Source organism: Loxodonta africana, chromosome 1 (assembly GCF_030014295.1).
Source record: "Loxodonta africana isolate mLoxAfr1 chromosome 1, mLoxAfr1.hap2, whole genome shotgun sequence".
Lineage (NCBI taxonomy): Eukaryota > Metazoa > Chordata > Mammalia > Proboscidea > Elephantidae > Loxodonta > Loxodonta africana.
Window position 1 is genome coordinate 91,768,464 of NC_087342.1, and position 20,178 is coordinate 91,788,641.

At 49.0% G+C, this 20,178-nt stretch overlaps 3 protein-coding genes across 4 annotated transcripts; 1 reads left to right on the forward strand and 2 right to left on the reverse strand.

Moving 5' to 3' along the window:
• Nucleotides 1-692: 692 nt before the first annotated feature.
• Nucleotides 693-2,681, reverse strand: LTB (lymphotoxin beta). 2 transcript variants are annotated; one of them, XM_023541363.2, is made up of 4 exons: nt 2,494-2,671; nt 2,049-2,094; nt 1,793-1,864; nt 693-1,311 (listed from the first exon to the last, which is right to left on the reverse strand). In XM_023541363.2, exons 1-4 carry the CDS (start codon nt 2,653-2,655, stop codon nt 857-859), a joined length of 735 nt encoding a protein of 244 aa, XP_023397131.1. In that variant the 5' UTR covers nt 2,656-2,671; the 3' UTR covers nt 693-856. The 2 variants fall into 2 exon arrangements, with proteins under 2 accessions (XP_023397131.1, XP_023397132.1); XM_023541364.2 differs by lacking the exons at nt 693-1,311; nt 2,049-2,094 and having other exon boundaries at nt 2,494-2,681.
• Nucleotides 2,682-4,513: 1,832 nt separating this feature from the next.
• On the forward strand, nt 4,514-9,905 carry LST1 (leukocyte specific transcript 1). Its single transcript, XM_023541340.2, has 4 exons — nt 4,514-7,201; nt 7,548-7,637; nt 7,984-8,006; nt 8,895-9,905. The coding sequence occupies exons 1-4, from the start codon at nt 7,180-7,182 to the stop codon at nt 9,081-9,083; spliced, it is 324 nt and encodes a 107-aa protein (XP_023397108.1). The 5' UTR covers nt 4,514-7,179; the 3' UTR covers nt 9,084-9,905.
• Nucleotides 9,874-13,797, reverse strand: NCR3 (natural cytotoxicity triggering receptor 3). The gene is made up of 3 exons (XM_023541341.2): nt 11,735-13,797; nt 10,169-10,513; nt 9,874-9,995 (listed from the first exon to the last, which is right to left on the reverse strand). The coding sequence occupies exons 1-3, from the start codon at nt 11,775-11,777 to the stop codon at nt 9,874-9,876; spliced, it is 510 nt and encodes a 169-aa protein (XP_023397109.2). The 5' UTR covers nt 11,778-13,797.
• Between the last annotated feature and the right edge of the window lie 6,381 nt (nt 13,798-20,178).

A 20,178-nucleotide genomic window follows, 5' to 3' on the forward strand; every position in this document is an offset into this window, starting at 1 on the left:
ACTGTTGCCCACTTACTGGAAGGAGGACCTGAAGTGTGAACCAGGGGTAAGGACCTTCCATCCACCCTGGACAGGACTGGGTGGCATCAGCTTTTCCTTCCCACCACCCCATTTCTCCCCTTTCTCAAACATCTTCCCCAACTTTCTCCAGCAGCCCCCTCCCTTCAGGTCTGGTGAGCTGCTCATTGCTTCTTGGAGAGAAGTGTTGGGTGGGGGTGGGGGCAGTGGCTGAAGGGGCCTTCAGGCAACTAGCAGGGAGAAGGGCTAGGACCCTTAGAGCATCATTCCTCAGTCACAGCAAGGGCTTACTCTGCATTGGGCCTTTCTTATTCTGGTGATTGCCTTTCCCTGCAATGACCCCTCTTGCGGTTGGGAGGGACTCAAGAAAAGAGTATATAGTTCCTGTATCTGGTGGGGACCATGTGGTTATAAGAATCAGCTTGGGGATGCTTTGGGGTTTGGGGAGAGCCTCTTTCTTCTTCCATCCCACTGGGCTAATGCTAGGGCCTGGCCATGGTAGGGGTGGGGGGCAGGAACGAGCAGCAGACCGCCATCTCAGGGAGCAAAGCCCATAGGTAGTATTATGAATCGTTGCAAGCAACCCTTCCCTCCCCAAAAATAGTAATTTAACCACTTGTGTGCCCACCCGAATTTAAGACCTGTTAGCATTTCAGCATCTATATTAGCAGCGCTAAAGCTTTACACTGTTTATTTTCATTAGGCTCAAAATCAGTTTCCAAACTGTTTCCTACATTTTTCCCACTGCCATGGGCTCCTGGGTATCTGGGTCCCCAATATTTGGGCCAGTTCACGCAGTAGTACCATGCATTCGTGCTTCCTGGGACGCAGGCGGCCCTCACCCCACCATCACAGCCCCAAAGAAAGTCTTCCCTCTTCTGTAGTCCACCAAATCGGGGTGACTGATGTTAACGTACACCCTCTCGCCCCTCCGGAGCTGCACCAGGCCGCCGAACCCTACGCTCGTGAACCAAAGGGGTCCGTATTCGTGCCTCCTGGCCGGGTCCAAAACCGATGTCACCGTCTCGGCACCCTCGAGCAGCAGCTGGGGAATCCCTGGCCCGTAGGCGCCCCCCGCCCGGTACAGTGAGCTGCGCAGCGTGACCGAGCGGCCGAGGGGGCCCCGGCCGGCAGGGGGCGCTCGGCCCCGGTAGCCGACGTAACAGTACAGGTAATAGAGGCCGTCCTGCGGAAGGGCCAGTCCCTCGGCGCCAGAGAACTGAGTGCCGCTTCTCAGAAACGCCTCTTCTTTCTTCGTCTCCCAGCCTAGCCCCTGCCCAGACTTCCAAGAGCCTGCGGAGAAAAGGGCCCGTCGGTTTTGGGGGAATTCGATCCTGAGAGGAGACATCCAGACCCGGGACTCCAGGGAGAGGGGGTATGGGGGTGGGACGGTGGCTTTTATCTTGATTCCTATCGAGACCGGGACGGAGGAGTGGGGTGACGGTGCCGTCTCTGTAATGAGTGTGCGTTGGGGGCTGAGGGAACCTAGATGTGGGATGCGGAGCGCTCCAGTGGGGAGATCCAGGACAAGTTTTGCCTGCTCCCCGAGGGAAGCCAGAAGTTAAAATAGAGACACCAGCGGAAAGGTGGACACTTCAGGGGCTAGAAGTAGTGGAGCCGGTTGGGAACCGCAGCGCTGCAATAACAGAGCAAAGGGACTTGAACTGCGAGCGAGCAGATCCGGCACCCTTGGTAAAGTGAGCTGAGCCCGCTGGATCCTTGCCTGATTCTCTAGGGCTATGTAAACGTTTATCCAGGTCTACGAAGTCCTTACCTATGAGGTGGGCAGCCGGGAGCCTCGGGCTGAGATCTGTTTCCGCTTTCTCCTCCGGCAGCTTCTGGAACTCTGGAAGGGGCGAAGAGTTCATGGTTAAGGGCTTGGGGGGCCACCCGAGCATGGTCCCCCTAAGAAGACAGGGCACCAGGGCTCAGGGATGGAGCACGCGAATTCCTAGAGGAAAAGGGTATGGGAACAAGGACAAGAGCTGGGGATCCCTTAGGGGCGGGAGGGGAAGATGATCTGCTCTTACCCAGTTGTTGCTGGCTCTGTCTCCCCGGATCAGCAGTCTCTGTTACCTGGGTGGGTGGGATCCGAGTACCCAGAGTTTAGGCTCAGCTGACACCAACCCCACCCCTACCAACATGGACCCAAGCTCCAAGCCTGAGGATTCTCCCACCTGTCCCACCCTCAACACACATCTACTTGGGAGGGAGAGCAAACAAGGCATGTCCTTGGGGCTGAGTTGTGTCTTGGGAAGGAAGAGGGGAGACAGAGAGACAACCAGGAAGGAGCTTGGAGACATCAGGACACAATGGCATCATGGAAGCATGGAAAGAGAGCCATCAAGCAGACAGGCAAGACATTCGCACCAGGGACAGAAGAGACAGTTCAGCAGTATGAGACAGGAGTCCCGAAAGCATAACTGGAAGTGAGTGAGCATGGTAGGATACAGCTTTCCTGTTGCAGCCACTCACCACTCCTCCCTGGTCCTGGGGCACCAAGACCAGCACAGTCAGGACAGTGATAGGCACAGACAGCACCACGGACCCCAGTACAATGGCTCCAACCACAGCCAGCAGGAGGCAGCCCCTCCCCTGGGGCCTCCCAACCCGGCCCTCTGGCCCCGATGCCTCCATGGAGATTGTGAGCCAGTGCCAGGGCAGGGGGGGCTTTCATACCCCAGAGGTGGGGCCACCCCCTCCCCATAGACCCACACACCTGGCTGGGACTTTCCACACACCCCTGCTCCCCTCACCCAGCTTCCTGTTTACCCAGAGCTGGGGCAGGGCAGCTGGATGCCTGGGTTCTCTGAACTGGGGAAGGAGTTGGGGTAGAGAGACAGGCTTTCAGGGTCAAGCTGAAGGGGGCCTTTGAGATCTTCTGGCTCAGCAGGGAGAAAAACCAAGGCCCAGGGAGGGAAGGTAGAAAGTCAGGCAGCGAGGTTGCCGGGAGAATGCAGGACTCTAGGTTTTCAGTGCAGTCTGCATTCTTCTTCACCTCCCCCACCCAGGTGGGTGTTGGAGGGAGGGCTGCCTCCTTGTCCCTGAGGTCAGGAGCAGAGTAGAACAAGAACTGAGATCTTGGGGGATGGATGTCTGAGTATCCGTCACACTGACCTCTCCATCCCATTGCCTTGCTCACCCCTAGCACCCTCTTGATGGTGCGAAAGGCAGAGTTAAGCTGCTGAAGGGGTCTCAGCCTCACCACTGACTCACTTGGGGAGGGATGGATATGGAGTATTACCTCCCTAGTATGCACAGTGCAGGCGGGAAAGAGATGAGCCATGCCCCTGCCTCTAAGAGCTTTGCAGTCTAGGATGAGCCTGATCCACTTGTAGGTACTTATTAAATGTTTACAAATGAATGAATGAATGAGCAAAACAAAGCAGCAAGGACAAAATGAATGGTATAGGTACGCAGTGCAGTAGGAGTTAAAGGGAGAAAAGACCAGGTTCGTGGAAGTTGAAGGTAGTCCCAGATCATCTCCCCTTGATGACATCTCTATGTGTTCAAGATAACTATAACAGTAATAATAAAAATACGTAAATAGTACTTAGCATGTGCCTGCCACTGATCTACGCACTTTACAAATAATATTCTTTTAATCCTGACAGGAAACTAGGGAACAGAGAGGTTAAAAAACTTGTGGAAGGTCACACCGTAAGTGGCAGAGTCAGGATTTAAACCCAGGCTGACTGGCTCCAGCCTTGACCACAAGACAGTTTAAAAACTGAGTACTGACTTCAGATTTGTAGACCGTATGTAAATTTCACCTTCCCCAGCCCCCACAAAAAAGGGGAATCAAGGACGGAACTCCAGCCAATGATAAGCATGCTGAAAGGTTTAAAGGTGAAATGTACTGACGTTTGCAACTTTGAAAGGCATCCAAAAATGAGATGGCTTGATGGATAGATATGTGATAAAGCGAATACAGCAAAATGTGAATAGTAGATTCTAAATGGTAGAGATACGTTCACTGTACAATTTTTTAAGTTCTTCTTTACCTCTGAATTTTCTAAATAACAAATGTTTTCGAAAAACAAAAATCTTGAGTATTGTTCTCTTGTCCTGCAAGAGGCACATTGAGGGTGGGGGTGGGAAAGTAGCAGAAAGTTCCTGAATTTGGAGAAGGAATTACAAATGCATACGGACCCAGATACCAGATCTTCTTACCTCTCTCCTCCCCTTGGGCTCCCCAGTCTTCACCCTCCTCAAGGACTGCATATGCAATCCTCTAGTAACCTGCTCCCCACCCCCCATCATAGTTAGGGCCACGAACAGGCCCTCACCCAGGTCTCTGACCGGAGGGCCTGAGACCACTGCTCTTACTCGCTGATATCAGAATGCTGCCTCCTGCAGGAGGTCCACCTGGATTGCCCCATCTCCTTTCCCAAGCACCAACTCTTCATCAACTTTCTGTCCTAGACCCATCAGCAGTGCTCATGTAGATCTAGTTTTGCTGCCTGTAACTGCCCTATTTATTAATCAGCTAGCCAAGCACTCTGTTGCATACAGCCCCAGGACACCAGGCAAGTCATCCCAAATCTGCCAGAGCTCCCAGCCTGATGTGAGATCAGGGAGGTGTGTGCCCACGCATGTGCCAAGATCATAAACTCTTGGTATACGCATTGTAAGGGGTTGAGGAACAGAATTTCAAATGCTCATGGAATCCAGAGTTTCTGGAGCCATTGAGGTTAAAATGATGCACACAAAACCATTGCCCAGAGGTTATCTTTAAACCTTAAACCAAAACTGCTGCCCGAAAGTCATCTTTAAACCAAACAATAAAAAGAAACCCACTGCCGTCAAGTCAATTCCAACCCATAGTGACCGTGTAGGACAGAGTAGAACTGCCCCACAGGGTTTCAAAGGCTGTAAATCTTTATAGAAGCAGACTGACCCATCTTTCTCCCTCAGTGCAGCTGGTGGATTCAAACCTTTTGGTTAACAGCTGAGTGCTTAACTGCTGTGCCACCAGGTCTCCTAGTAAACCATAGTTCAGTTTAATTTTTAAAGAATGTTTGCCCTGAACATTGTGCTCTTTTAAAGAACTATCTATGTGCAGTCAGTTTGACAACAGCAATTTCAAAGATCAGACTAGAAGCTATGTTTCAAGGTCAATCCTGCATGTCCACAAGTTATTTTGTAAACTTTGTTCTGGCCCTGTTTCCATGGCAATGAATAAACACTAGCAATAAGCTGAGGTATAAAAATATCTAAAGGATCTTTCTTCTCTGGGACATTTTGACTCTCTAGTCAGAAATGTTGCCCTAATTTGCAAACTGTATATTAAATAAACTTCAATCAGTTCTATTATTGGCTTAACCTTGATTTTATTTTAACAGGGTAACTGGGAAAAGTTAATCAGAGATGGCTGCCTGGAGGTGTACATTTACCAACTAGCAGGAACAACAGGATGGTTGGAACTGAGGGGGATTATAGGCCTAGTTACAGTTCCAGAAGTCACAATCCTAACCCTCAAAGCCTAATTTCCTTTCTTAGAAATGTTGGGGGAGAAGTTAAAGCCAGAGGAGGGGCAGGAATGTCTGAGGTAGCAACACCTCTCTCCACCCGGGAAACTCATGTCAGTCTGGAGTCTGTCCACCCTGCAGGCCACAGGATCTGGGTAAGCTGGGAGTGCACAGGGACCCTGATGGGGCGGGGGAGGGAGACTGTGAGAGGAAAGACCCTCATGCCCAGAGTAAGGTGAGGCTAAGATGGGGGAGGGAGAGAATGGGTTTGAGGGTCCTGGGCCCAAAAGGAAGGAATCTTCTCCAGCTTCTGGGTCTCTGCTCCCCAAAGAAATTAAAAATAGCCCATCCCCATTGCTCCCCTCATGGCTGCCTCAGGCTCTTCCTGTCAGCTGTACTTCTGCTCCCCGCCCCCCACACACACCCAAGAATTCCTCTTGAACCCTGGAGGGTCTCAGTTTCCAGACTCTGGTCAGTGCATCTGGCTCTGGAGTGAAGTCAACAGCCCCCTCTTTGCTCTCAAACAGGAACCAGTGGTTGGAGGACAGGAAATGCCTGAGGGGAAGTTATGGGGCCCTAGACACTCTCTCAAGCCCCATTTCAGCCCCATTCCTAACTGCCTGTAAGGTACAGCTTTCCACACTTGCCAAGTAGGGCCCCCTGCGAGTTGCCCTGGGGCTAAGGCAGCAGCATCAACTGCAGGGCACTGCCTTCCTTATTTTTCTACCAGTTCCTACACCCACTCCAGACCCTGGCTGCTCCTCCTCTGTCAGTCCTCTCACCAGAGCCTAGAACTATCCAACTGGAGAGACTCCTATGAACCACCTGGTCAGCCTAGGACAGAGGGAAAAGAGTGGGCTCTAGAGCTAGACACAGCTGACCTTGGACCCCAGTTCTGCCACTTCTGGCCTAGGGGTCCTCATAAAAGTCAGTGGCTTGACCCTCAGTGTCTTAGTTATCTAGTGCTGAAATACCACAAGTGGATGGCTTTAACAAACAGAAATTTATTTTCTCATGGTTTAAGAGGCTAGAAGTGCAAATCCAGAACACTGGCTCTATGCGGAAGGCTTTCTCTCTCTGTCGGCTCTGGAGGGAGGTCCTTGTCTCTTTAGCTTCTTCTTCCTGATTCCTTGGAGATTTCAACGTGTCTTGGCATCAGTCTTACCCCATCTCTCTCGCTACTTTCTTGTTTAATCTCTTTTTATATTTCAAAAGAGAATGACTCAAGAAACATCCTATACTAGCCGTGCTTCATTCACATAACAAAGACAACCCATTCCCAAATGGGATTATAACCACAGGCATAAAAACCAAAAAACGAAACCTGTTGCCATTGAGGCAATTCTGACTCATAGCGACCACAAGCATAGAAGTTAGGATTTATAACTCATATTTTAGGGGGACATAATTCAATCTATGACAGTCAGGTTTCTTGCCTGGGAAGTGGGCACCATAATCCCCTACTGTGTTGTGGAGATCAGTGGTGACAAATGAAAAGTACCCAGTTCAGAGCTGTCACTAGGTGAGGCTCCTCAGCCTGGAAAACAGTTGCAACAGAGGGCCCTCGCCTTACAGATGAGGAACTTGAGGCACGTGACTCACCTAAGATCAGGGGCTACATTTCCTGACCTTGAGGCCAGTCCTCAGTCCACGGCCATGAGAAAGCCAACAACGTCAAGTGGCACGGACAATGGATTCCTTCCTTATAAAAGGTTTGTGTATCACAGGAAGCAATGAGTGAAAAGTGGTGTGTCAGTTCATGAGTAGGTGGTCAGGACCTCTCAGGACCAGCTGGCGTGGGGCAAAGGGACTTTACAGTGAGGGCCCAGAGACAGCAGGTGCTGCAGCGGATGCCTCTCAGGGTGGGTGGTGAGGTAACTGATGAGGGATGGGACCTCTGGTATGGGGTGAGATAAAGTGATCTAGGGTGAAGGGTCTCTGAGGGGAGATCCTGTCTCTAAAACCATTGGAGGGGGGAACTGGGATATCCATGACCAGCCAGGAGAATGGGCAAGCTGGAGAAATGGGCCCTCTAATACTTGCCCATTTTCCCCACAGTTTTTTTTTTAGTGTCTGCAGCGCTGGGAGGGTTCCTGCTCCTAGTCATGGGCATTCTGTCCACCTGTCTGTGTTGGCTCCACCGGAGAAGTGAGTCCTACCTTCACCTCCCCCATTCAGCCGTGCCACAGCAGTGTCCCCTCCCATGCCCATTCCTACTGCTTTCCCAGATGTCTCCTCTCCACTGATCCAGGCAGGCCCTGGGTGAGGAGGATGGTGGGAGTTGGGTGTGAGGGATGAGGGAAGAGTGTCCAAAGAGAGAGGCAAGGAATTCACCCATGGGAACCGTGGGGAAGTCATGTGAGGAAACACCTGCCTGATCATGACCTCCCTGGTGCTGGGATGGGGACTCAGCTCCTGGGTTCCACACCCCAGGAGGGGAGGGTTGGGTAACACACATGGGAGGACCATGCTGAGCTTCTTCTTTTCCTTCCAGTAAAGAGGGTGGAGAGGAGCTGGGTGAGTCTGGGGGTAGAGCAAGGGGAGGGGTGAGGGGAGGAGAGGGGAGGGGAGGGGGAGGGCAAGAGAGGACCCAGGTGGGTGACAGGAGAAGAAGAGGGGGCTGAGGGCTGAGATAAGGGGTGGGGGCCAAGAGAAAAAGAGAAGGAAAATAGGAGAATGAGTCAGAGAGGCAGAGAAAATGAGAGAGAGGCAGAAAGAGACAGAAATAAGAGAATGAGACGAAGAGAAGAAAGAAATGGTGTAGAGATAAGAGAGAAAATAAGACAAAAAGGAGAGGAAAAAGACACAAAAAGAGACAAATAGTGAGAAACAGAAAATAAAGGAGAGAAACCGAGAGAAAAATGAGAGGGGAAGAAAACAGAGAATGAGAGAGACTCAAAGCGAAAGGGCAAGGAGAGAAAAGAGCAAGAGCTTACACCGGCAGACAGAAAGGGAGGGAGAGAGAGAAGAGTGCAAGAAGAGAACAGAGCAGGGGAGACTGAAAAGGTAGCAAGGAGATAAGAAGGGCGGGAGGAGGGGGGCAGAAATCCACCATGAAGGAAGGAAGGGAGGGAGGGAGGAAAGGAGAAAGGAAGGAAGGGAAGGAGGAAGGAAGGGAGGGAGGGAGGGAAGAAGGTAGGGAAAGAGGGAGGAAGGAAGGGAAGGAGGGAGGAAGGGAGGGAAGGAGGGAAGGAGGAGGAATGGAGGGAATTCCCTCCTTGTGCCCACCCCTGTGCCCACTCCTGTGCCCACCCCTCTGTATCAGCCCCCTGTGCCCACCTCCTGTGCCTGCCTCCTGTGCCCGCCCCTCTGTACCACCCCCTGTGCCTCCCTCTCTGTACCACCCCCCTATGCCCATCCCCCCGTGCCAGCCTCTCTGTGCCAGCCTCTCTGTGCCCATCCCAGGCCCTGTCCTCAGAGCAGGAGCTCCACTATGCATCTCTGCAGAGGCTGCCAGCACCAGGTGGTGCTGAGGGGCCCAGCCTCAGCAAGGGAGACCAGCAGGATGCCAAGGAAGACCCCAGTGCTGACTATGCCTGCATCGCCAAGAAAAAACCCACCCTAGCACCCCCAGGCGCCTCCCTCAAGGGGTAGGTAGGGTTGTTCTGTAGTTCACCCAGTAAAGACCGTGGTCTCCCCACCTTCTGCATCTCAGGCTTCTCTGTACATCTCAAGCCCCCATTAGAAATGACCACAGTCAAAACTTAAATGGCTTTCCACCACCACACCCCCACTCACTCTGGAGTCAAGTGGTGATTTATTGGATCAAGAAGGGCATTAAAGAACCCAAGTTCCCCTAAAGGCCAAGAAAGAGTATTTTTCTATGGGCCTGGCCACAATGAGGTTGTTGACAAGGAGGAAAAATAGATGCCATAATCCCCACACCTCAGGAGAATCTGCCTCAGCCTGCTGGACCTGGGAGAGGTGGATGTGTTGAGCCTCAGGCAGGTAGTGGGAGGGGGCTCTGGGCTCTATTTAGGGAAGCATCCTCCTTGGGCCTTTCTGGTCTGGACTTAGTGGAGGGGATAGTTAAGAGCCTGGGGCCCCTGGAGAGGGGCATATTGGGGCTCCTGGAGAATGGAGAGGAAAATATGTGAGACTGATAAGGGGAAGTTAGTAGTGGGACAGAGAGGGATTTATTGGAGTCCCTTGAAGAGGGCTGGGAATCACGGGGCTAGAATCACTCCTCAGAGGCCATCCAAGTGGTGGCAGGGTGTTCCCAAGTGACAGGGATGGCAGGGTGTTCCCACACAACAGGTGCCTGGCAGGAGAGACCACAAGTGCGGCTCAGCACTACAGCATCTTGTCTTCTTGGCCTCTGTCTCTCCCTCTCCCAGCCCTCTTACTGTCCCTCCCATCTCCTCTGCCTTTGCCCCTGGTGCCATTACTTACATTTGCCCTGGTAATAGATGGTGCTGCCCATGGCCACAGAGAGAAAACTGAAGGCATAGAATGCAGCCCTAAGGAGGAGGTGGAGGATGGTGCTGTCCTCTCGCTGAGAGGATCCTGAATGTGGGGTGGTGGAGAGGAAGAGGTTTGGTAAAGGCGGCCCTGGGGAAGAAGCATGCACAGGCTCAGGGAGGGGCAGGGGGCAGGGGGCCTGTGGGAAGGACTTTCCACTTCCAGGGACATTGCCAAGTGGGGGCTCCAAAGACAGATGCCACCTCCCAGCACCTCACCTCTCTCCACCACCAGACAAGTCCCATTCCCAGTGCCGACACCCAGGCCCAGCACCTCCACCCTGCACAGGCAGACTCCAGAGTCATTGGCTAGGGTGTCCCATATGTGCAGCTCAGCCTGGTGGTCACAGAGGAAGCGGGCAGAGCCGAGGGGGGCCAGGCGGCCCTGGAACTCTGGGGTCCTGTTCCTCACCTCCTTCCCAGGGGCTACATTGTCCCAGTACCACGTGACAGAGCCAATGGCAGGTCTCCCTTGGCTGGCATTGAAGAAGCAGGGCAGGGAGGTGGTGGCGCCCTCCTCAGTCCGAATCTCAGGGGGCTGGATCACCCAGAGAGCACAGGATGCTGGGGGGCAGAGAGAAGACCCAGAGAAACACCTCCTCAGCTTGGAATCAAATATCTAGTTGATCCACCAGGGAAGGCACACAGGGACAAGCACTTTGGCTAATAAACCTGCCTCATTTCAACCCTCTCCTCTTTACCAATCTAATTTCTTAACCTTGGTTAAATAGTTTTTCAAATTCGTTTGCATACCAAATCTCACCCTCACGCCCCCCCACCCCGTCATTCTCCAGCCACATTCAGGAGTAACTTATCTTGCTGAAATTTAACCCAACAGAGTCAAATTGAACCCCATTAATGAATGACTGCCTTGTTAACTAATATCATTAATTACATTATTCCAGGTATTAGTCTAGTACTAATGACATTTCTCACTATGCTTTTTGTTAAAGACCATTAACTAATTAAATCTCCTAGGTGAAGGCATGGCTGTAATGGGTTGAGAGCCCCAGTTAATTCATACAAATTGATGAATTAGACCAATGATTAAAATTATTCATTATATTTCCCAGTTAGTGAAATTCACTAGTCATCCTTCTATTTCAGTGGTTCTCAAACCTGAGTGTGTATCAGAATCACCTGGAGGGTTTGTTAACACAGATTCCTGGACCCCACTCCCAGGCATTTTAGCGGGGCGTGCCAGGTGATGCTGAAGCTGCTGATTTGGAGTCTTTGAGAAGCACTGAGCCTAGTTAATGAATATTTCTGATAGTTAAAATCTTTAATTCAAATCCATTTCATTAAGAAATTTATCTTAGATTTCCCAAACTCCTGATTATGTATCTAGACCCCTGGATAATAAGTCTGATTTAATTGGCTTACTAAACTCATTAAAATAAAACTGACCCCTCAAAAAAAAAAAAAAAAGCCCCTTCCTTCAAGTCCTTCCTTCTTTTAAGCCTTTTTACTGGTCCTTACAACCTTTTTAGAAAGAGGCTGAGAAGAAACTGGATCTGGGGTCAAACTGGGGATGACCCTCCCAGCGAGGTGACAGAGAAATTCACAGTGGGGCAGGGAGGGAGCCATGGACTGGGGGAGTCCCCTGTATGTCAGCTTTACGGAGGACCCCATCGGCTCCCACTCCCCTTTCCTATCCAATCCCCTCAGGGCTCAATGCTCAGCACCCCCCGCCCCAAGCCTGCTGCCTTGGGCATCCATGTATCCAGCCTCCTCCCCACCCCACCCCCACACTCCCAGCCCCACACTCCTCTAAAGCCCTGTCACCTGGATGGACCAAGATAAAGATGAGCAACAGCGTCCAGGCCATGTCACAGGGTGGCTGGGTTGTCAAGGGGTACCTGAGCAGTGAGGTCTGGGTGGAGGAGGAACAACCCACTACTTGAGGCCAGGCCTTCGGTCACCAGTGGGGGTGGGGAGCCTCCTATGACACGTAAGACTCATATCACCCGCTGAGGACCGCAACTGCCTGGGACCTCAAGCATCAACTGTAGGGCACATCTCCCTGAGGAGAGAGGATACTGCTGATGAAGGTATCTGGGTCTCTGGGAGGCATGAGCAGTTGGTGGGCAGGTTGCCTAAGTGTGAGGGGCAGGGTAGGGCTCAGACACCCAGTAAGGAAAGGGTGGGTAGGCTGATAAGCGAGGCTGGGTGGGCGGGTGAGACCAGGATGTGGTTCTCTCTGCCTTCTGATGTGGTTCTGCCCGCCTTCTGAGGTTCAAGAAGGCCAGCCCTTTACCCAGAATAAGCCTCCAGGAGCCCTTCTGGACCCAGAAGCTAATCTATTTCCCCTCCCCACTGCCCATCAGTGCCCACCTATCCATTTCCTTGGAGTCTGGACCTCCTGCTGGGCTATTCCAGAATTTATATGTAGGAGGGGAGTAGGGGAAGTAAGCTGATTGGTGTTGAAGGGGCACTGGAGGAGGTGGCTAGGAACTTTGTCTGGAAGGCTATTTACATAGATTGTATGGATTTGGATGGTTTGGCAGGATGAGTGCAGTTGATGGAGAAGTCTGGACTGATTCATATTCAGATCTCCATTAAAGGAATACACCCCCAGCAGAGGTCTGCTTTGTCTACTGCCTTCCAGAAGGACACATTACCCACTGGGAAATCCACTCATTTTATTATTTTATTCACCGTTTAACCAACATTTTATTGAGAACCTACGAAGTGCCCATTACATGAAATGTAGTGAATGGTACAGACACAAAAGAAAGACACATGGCATTACGTGTAACTTCGAGGTTATACAGGGATTAGGACAAGAGCGTGCCACATATTTACACACCTACCTGAGAAAATGCGGCACGTAGAAAAGAATAATCATTTTTTTTTTAATATGGCCAGTGAAACAGGTGCCCAGAACTCGCCACACACTTTCTTTTTGACTCCTTTATATTAATATATATTTTTTTCTTTGTGTCTGTGCTTCTACCTCTGCTTCATAATACATGAATAGACTGTCCAGTCCCCACCCTTCAGGGCACACTGCTTTGGGGCATTGTTTTCTTTGAGAGCCAGTAGTCTAATGGCAAAGAAGGGAGTCAGGCTAAGTTCAAATGCCAGCTCCCCAATAACTAGTTACATAATCTTTTTTATTAAAAAAAAAAAAAAAACTTTTAGTTTTATAATATTGAACGAATTATTTAACCTTCTAAGCCACCTCAAAGGAGCCATGGTGGCACAATGGTTAAGGGCTCAGCTGCTAATCTGAAAGTCGGAGGTTCCAACTCACTAGCCGCTGGGCAGGCAAAAAGACCTGGCGAGCTGCTCCCATAAAGGTTCCAACCTAGGAAACCCTGTGCAGAAGCTTCTACTCTGTCCTGTAGAGTCGCTATGAGTCGGAATCGACTGGACGGCACCTAACAACAACAAGCCATCTGGAAAACCACAACACGCCACATAATCTGAGAAGGACTCACTCTGCTATTCTCCATCACCCAGCCCAGTAAGAGGCGTAGCGAAAGTAAGGAGCGCTCAAGACCAGTCTCTAAATTTACACACCATACTCCCGCCGCCCTCGTTGTGGTGGGGAGGGAGGGGGAAGGGTGGATGTGATTCGCCGGCCGGCCTCGTCTGGCGCCCCCTTGGACTTGTGCCCAGGGGCAAATGCCCTCCTCTAACCCCCACCTAAGGAGCCCTGGTGGTGCAGTGGTTAAAAGTGCTTGCCTGCTAACAGAAAGGTCGGGGGTTCAAACCCACCAACCGTTTTGCGAGAAAAATGTGGCAGCCTGCCTCGGAAAGATATACAGCCCTGGAAACCCTATAGGGCAGTTCTACTTTTTCCTATAGGGCCCGCAAAGGATTAATGGGTTAACAACCCCCCGCCCCAGCCCCCACCCCCCCCGCCACGCCTCTGAGCCCAATGGCCGCCTCTTTCAGAGCCATCGAACTTGAGGGTGTGGGATCGAGGTGCCCTGGCAAGGCAAGGACTGCCCCCTGGTGGTCATGGAGCATGAGGGGTGCTTAAGGCACCAACAGGTGACTTTTCTCAACCGGGCCTTAACTCCAGCCCTCCCTCAGCTTCTGACCTATCCCTTGCCTTGTTTCTCTCTGTCAACACCCCTTCTCCACCCCAAAGAGTCAATGCGGGGAAAATTGCCTCTCCTGCTTCAGCTGTCAGAAGCCCACAGTTAGAATAAAGGAGGCCACCACCACTGGGAGGGAGTGGTGGGTGGAATGGGCTACTGGCCTGAGGATAAACCCTGTAATTTGACGGTGCACTACTCCACGTCCCAGGGCAATGTGGCTTAGAAGTCAAAAGAGCCTGTTTGGGTTTTGGCTCCACTACTTCCACATTTGTTAAATGAGAGTCACCAGTAAACTTTCAGACCCCACTGTACCAGGTACTCAGTGTGTGCTAGGCCCCAGCTCCTCCCCTGGGCTAGGATGACCAATGGTATAGCCACACGTGAACTCAAGGATATCCTGCCCTCCCCCACCTCTTTTCTCTACCTAAGGGACTCCCAGCCCATTTGTAATATCCAAAAATATTTTGTATCCTGAATATAGTAACTGAATATTTTCTTAATCTTTCTAGAATAAATCTTCATATGTGTATGGATTTAAGGACCCCTTTCAATAACTCTAGTTCCTGCGTGGTGCAAATGGTTAAGCACTGGGCTACTAATGAAAAGGTTGGTAGTTCAAGCATACCCAGCAGTGCTTCAGAAGAAACTCTTGGCACTCTGCTTCCAAAAGGTCACAGCCATGAAACCCCAATGGAGTGCAGTTCTACTCTGCAACACATGGGGTCACCATGAGTTGGAATCAATGTGATAGCAACTGGTTTGCTTTTGTTTTGTTTTGGGGGAGTGTTCAATAACTCTGGAGTCCCTGGGTGATGAAAATGTGCTCAGCTGCTAACCTAAAGGTTGGAGGATAGAGTCTACCCATAGGCATCTCAGAAGAAAGGCCTGGCAATCCACTTTGGAAAAATTGTTGTTGTTAGGTGCTGTCGAGTAGGTTCTGACTCATAGCAACCCCATGTACAACAGAACGAAACACTGCCTGGTCCTGAGCCAACCTCACAATCATTGTTATGTTTGAGCTCATTGTTGCAGCCACTGTGTCAATCCACCTCGTTGAGGGTCTTCCTCTTTTCCGCTGACCCTGTACTCTGCCAAGTATGATGTCCTTCTCCAAGGACTGATCCCTCCTGAACACATGTCCAAAATATGTAAGACGCAGTCTCACCATCCTTGCTTCCAAGGAGCATTCTGGTTGTACTTCGTCCAAGACAGATTTGTTCATTCTTTTGGCAGTCCATGGTATATTCAATATTCTTCACCAACACAATTCAAAGGTGTCAATTCGTCTTCGGTCTTCCTTATTCATTGTCCAGCTGTCACGTGCATATGATGTGATTGAAAATGCCATGGCTTGGATCAGGGGCACCTTAGTCTTCAAGGTGACATCTCTGCTCTTCAACACTTCAAAGAGGTCCTTTGCAGCAGATTTACCCAATGCAATGCGTCTTTTGATTTCTCAACTGCTGCTTCCATGGCTGTTGATTGTGGATCCAAGTAAAATGAAATCCTTGACAACTTCAATCTTTTCTCCATTTATCATGTTGCTCATTGGTCCAGTTGTGAGGATTTTTGTTTTCTTTATGTTGAGGTGCAATCCATGCTAAAGGCTGTGCTCTTTGATCTTCATTAGTAAGTGCTTCAAGTCCTCTTCACTTTCAGCAAACAAGGTTGTGTCATCTGCATAATGCAGGTTGTTGATGAGTCTTCCTCCAATCCTGATCCTCCATTCTTCTTCATACAGTCCAGCTTCTCAGCTTATTTGCTCAGCATACAGGTTGAATAGGTATGGTGAAAGGATACGACCCTGACGCACGCCTTTCCTGATTTTAAACCAATCAGTATCCCCTTGGTCTGTCCAAACAACTGCCTCTTGATCTATCTAAAGGTTCCTCAAGAACACAATTAAGTGTTCTGGAATTCCCATTCTTTGCAATGTTATCCATAATTTCTTATGATCCACACAGTCGAATGCCTTTACATAGTCAATAAAACACAGGTAAACATCCTTCTGGTGTTCTCTGCTTTCAGTCAGGATCCATCTGACATCAGCAATGATATCCCTGGTTCCATGTCCTCTTCTGAAACCGGCCTGAATTTCTGGCAGTTCCCCGTCAATATACTGCTGTAGCCATTTTTGAATGATCTTCAGCAAAATTTTGCTTGTGTGTGATATTAATGATATTGTTCTATAATTTCCACATTCGGTTGGATCACCTTTCTTGGGGATAGGCATAAATATGGATCTCTTCCAGTCAGTTGGCCAGGAAGCTGTCTTCCATATTTCTTGGCATAGACAAGTGAGCACCTCCAGCGCTGCATCTGTTTGTTGAAATATCTCAATTGATATTCCATCAATTCCTGGAGCCTTGTTTTTCACCAATGCCTTCAGAGCAGCTTGGACTTCTTCCTTCAGTACCATCGGTTCCTGATCATATGCCACCTCTTGAGATGGCTGAACATCGACTAATTCTTTTTGACTTTGTGTATTCCTTCCATCTTCTTTTGATGCTTCCTGCGTCATTTAATATTTCCCCATAGAATCCTTCACTATTGCAACTCGAGGCTTGAATTTTTTCTTCAGTTCTTTCAGCTTGAAAAATGCCAAGGGTCTTCTTCCCTTTTGGTTTTCCATCTCCAGCTCTTTGCACATGTCATTATAACACTTTGTTTTCTCAAGACGCCCTTTGAAATCTTCTGTTCAGTTCTTTTACTTCCTCAATTCTTCCTTTTGCTTTAGCTGCTCGACGTTCAAGAGCAAGTTTCAGAGTCTCCTCTGACATCTATCTTGGTCTTTTCTTTCTCTCCTGTCTTTTCAATGACCTCTTGCTTTCTTGCTTTCTTCATGTATGATGTCCTTGATATCATTCCACAACTCGTCTGGTCTTCGGTCACTAGTGTTCAATGCAACAAATCTATTCATCGGATGGTCTCTAAATTCAGGTAGGATGTACTCAAGGTCTGTCAGTTTGTTGTACTGTGGGGGCTTGCATGTTGCTGTGATGCTGGAAGCTATGCCACTGGTATTCACATACTACTAGGGTCACCCATGGAGGGCAGGTTTCAGCTGAGCTTCCAGACTAAGGCAGACTAGATGAAGGACCCAGCAGTCTACTTTTGAGAAGCATTAGCCAGTGAAAACCTTATGAATAGCAGCAGAACATTGTCTGATATAGTGCTGGAAGATGAGCCCCCCAGGTTGAAAGGCACTCCAAAGATGACTGGGGAAGAGCGGCCTCCTCAAAGTAGAGTCAACCTTAACGATGTGGATGGAGTAAAGTTTTCAGGACCTTCATTTGTGGTATGACTCAAAATGAGAAGAAACAGCTGCAAATGTCCATTAATAATCAGAACCTGGAATGTATGAATCTAGGAAAATTGGAAATCGTCAAAAATGAAATGGAACGCACAAACATCGATATCCTAGGCATTAGTGAGCTGAAATGGACTGGTATTGGCCATTTTGAATCGGACAATCGTATAGTCTACTATGCTGGGAATGACAACTAGAAGAGGAATGGTGTTGCATTCATCGTCAAAAAGAACGTTTCAAGATCCATCTTGAAGTACAACGCTGTCAGTGATAACATCGATACGCCTACAAAGAAGACCAGTTAAGACGACTATTATTCAAATTTACGCACCAACCACTAGGGCCAAAGATGAATAGAAGATTTTTAACAGCTGCTGCAGTCTGAAATTAATTGAACATGCAATCAAGATGCGTTGATAATTACTGGCGAATGGGAAAGTTGGAAACAAAGAAGGATCAGTAGTTGGAAAATACGGCCTTGGTGACAGAAACAATGCCAGAGATCGAGTGATAGAATTTTGGAAGACCAACGACTTCTTCATTGCAAATACCTTCTTTCACCAACACAAACAGCGACTATAACATGGACCTCGTGAGATGGAATGCACAGAAATCAAATTGACTACATCTGTGGAAAGAGACAATGGAAAAACTCAATATCATCAGTCAGAACAAGGCCAGGGGCCGACTGTGGAACAGACCATCAATCGCTCATATGCAAGTTCAAGCTGAAACTGAAGAAAATCAGAACAAGTCCACGAGAGTTGGAAAAATTAGCCACTGAAAAGCCTATGGAGCACAATTCTACTCGGACACACATGGAGTCTCCATGAGTCAGATGATGGCAACTGGTAACTAGTAGATTAGCTTTATCTGTTATTGAACTTCATATTAAATGAAATTATATAGTATGTTCTCTTGTGCCTGATTCCTTTCACTCTGCATAATGTCTGTGAGATTCGTGCATATTGTTGTATGTATTAGTAGTTCATTCCTTTTTATTGCTGAGTGGTATTCCATTGTATAGATATATCGCAGCCTGTTTCTCCATTCACATGATGATGTACAATTGGGTCATTTCTAATTTTTGCTATTATGAATAAATCTGCTATGAACATTCTTGTACAAGTCTGACAAATGACTTTTCTATACCCTAACTTCACAGTTCCTTCACCTTCTCCACGCCAGCCTTCACCTTGACTCTATATGACCAACACCTTGGATCTTGTCACCCTGGTAGCTGTTCCACTTTGAAATCATTACTTCTTCTTTCTTAGGGAAAATAAATGCAATCAGGCCTGAGTCCCCACCCACCCCACCCCCCCCCCCACCAGCCTCCTATACCCTACACTCTTGTTTACACACATTTTCCTACTGGAGGACTTTTAGGTTGTTTCTCCAGCTTTCATTCAACAAATTTTGAGTATCTACCATGTGCTTACCTGGACAGTCCTGTCACATGCAGTTTTAGCTACTGCTATTCTCTCTTGAGGAGCCCTGGTACCACCATGGCTAAATGCTTGGCTGCTAACCAGCAGGTGGGTAGTCTGAACCCACAAGCTGCTCCAGATGAGAAAGATGTGGCAGTCTACTTCCGTAAAGATCACAGCCTTGGAAACCCTGTGGGGCAGTGCTACCTTGCCCTATAGGATTGTTATGAGTCGGACTCGACAGCTTCAATCTTGCTCCATTTATCATGATGTTGCTTATTGGTCCAGTGGTGAGGATTTTTGTTTTCTTTATGTTGAAGTGTAATCCATACTGAAGGCTGTGGTCGTTGATCTTCATCAGTAAGTCCTTCAAGTGCTCTTCACTTGCAGCGAGCAAAGTTGTGTCATCTGCATAATGCAGGTTGTTAATGAGTCTTCCACCACTTTTGATGCCCCATTCTTCTTCATAGAGTCCAGCCTCTCAGATTATTTGCTCAGCATACAGATTGAATAGGTATGGCGAAAGGATACAACCCTGATGGCCACCTTTCCTGACTTTAAACTACACAGTATCCCCTCATTCTGTTCCTGCCTCTTGACCTATGTACAGATTCCTCATGAGCACAATTAAGTGCTCTGGGATTCCCATTCGTCACAATGTTATCTATAATTTGTTATCATCCACATAGCCAAATGCCTTTGCATAGTCAATAAAACACAGGTAAACATCTTTCTGGTATTCTCTGTGCCTTAGACTCAGTTCTCTAGAGAAGCAAAATGAGTAAAGCACATAAATATATATAGAGATTTATATCAAAGAAACAGCTCACTCAACTGTAGAGGCTGGAACATCCCAAGTCCGTGGGTTAGGATAGAGGCTTCTCTGGATCCACATAGCCGCAGGGGCTGGTGAACCCAAGATTGGCAGGTAGGAGAGCATGGCTCCACTCCAAGGCTGTGAAGACTGAGGAATGCCAAGATCGGCAGATAAGCTGATAGCTCAGGTTCCAAGAACTGGAGGTCAGACCAACAGGAGGCAGCCACAGGACCCAGAGCAAGCAAAAAGCCAGAAAGTCTGCTTATATTTGGATGCAGGCCACAACCTCAAGGAAACTCCCTTTCAACTGATTGGCTACTCACAGCAGATCCCATCATGGAAGTGATCACATACAAACACTTGAGAATCATGGCCCAGCCAAGCTGACACACAATCTTAACTGCCACACTGTACTTTCAGCCAGGATCCATCTGACATCAGCAATGATGTCCCTGGTTCCACGTCATCTTCTGAATCCAGCTTGAATTTCTGGCAGTTCCCTGTTAATATACTGCTGCAGCCACTTTTGAATGATCTTCAGCAAAATTTTACTCACGTATGATATGAATTTCCACATTCAGTTGGATCACCTTTCTTGGGAATAGGCATAAATATGGATC

What these genes read in the sequence shown, in the direction of transcription:
- LTB (XM_023541363.2), bottom strand. Translation starts at nt 2,655, where the DNA reads ATGGAGGCATCGGGGCCAGAGGGCCGGGTTGGGAGGCCCCAGGGGAGG. An exon ending in ACAGAGCCAGCAACAACTGG is followed by an intron (nt 1,865 to 2,048) that starts GTAAGAGCAGAT and finishes CGCCCCTTCCAG; the next exon opens with AGTTCCAGAAGCTGCCGGAG. An exon ending in CCCGGCTGCCCACCTCATAG is followed by an intron (nt 1,312 to 1,792) that starts GTAAGGACTTCG and finishes TTTTCTCCGCAG; the next exon opens with GCTCTTGGAAGTCTGGGCAG.
- LST1 (XM_023541340.2), top strand. Translation starts at nt 7,180, where the DNA reads ATGGATTCCTTCCTTATAAAAG. An exon ending in GGATTCCTTCCTTATAAAAG is followed by an intron (nt 7,202 to 7,547) that starts GTTTGTGTATCA and finishes TTTTCCCCACAG; the next exon opens with TTTTTTTTTTAGTGTCTGCA. An exon ending in GTGTTGGCTCCACCGGAGAA is followed by an intron (nt 7,638 to 7,983) that starts GTGAGTCCTACC and finishes TTTTCCTTCCAG; the next exon opens with TAAAGAGGGTGGAGAGGAGC.
- NCR3 (XM_023541341.2), bottom strand. Translation starts at nt 11,777, where the DNA reads ATGGCCTGGACGCTGTTGCTCATCTTTATCTTGGTCCATCCAG. An exon ending in CTTTATCTTGGTCCATCCAG is followed by an intron (nt 10,514 to 11,734) that starts GTGACAGGGCTT and finishes TCTGCCCCCCAG; the next exon opens with CATCCTGTGCTCTCTGGGTG. An exon ending in TTGTCTGGTGGTGGAGAGAG is followed by an intron (nt 9,996 to 10,168) that starts GTGAGGTGCTGG and finishes CCCCACATTCAG; the next exon opens with GATCCTCTCAGCGAGAGGAC.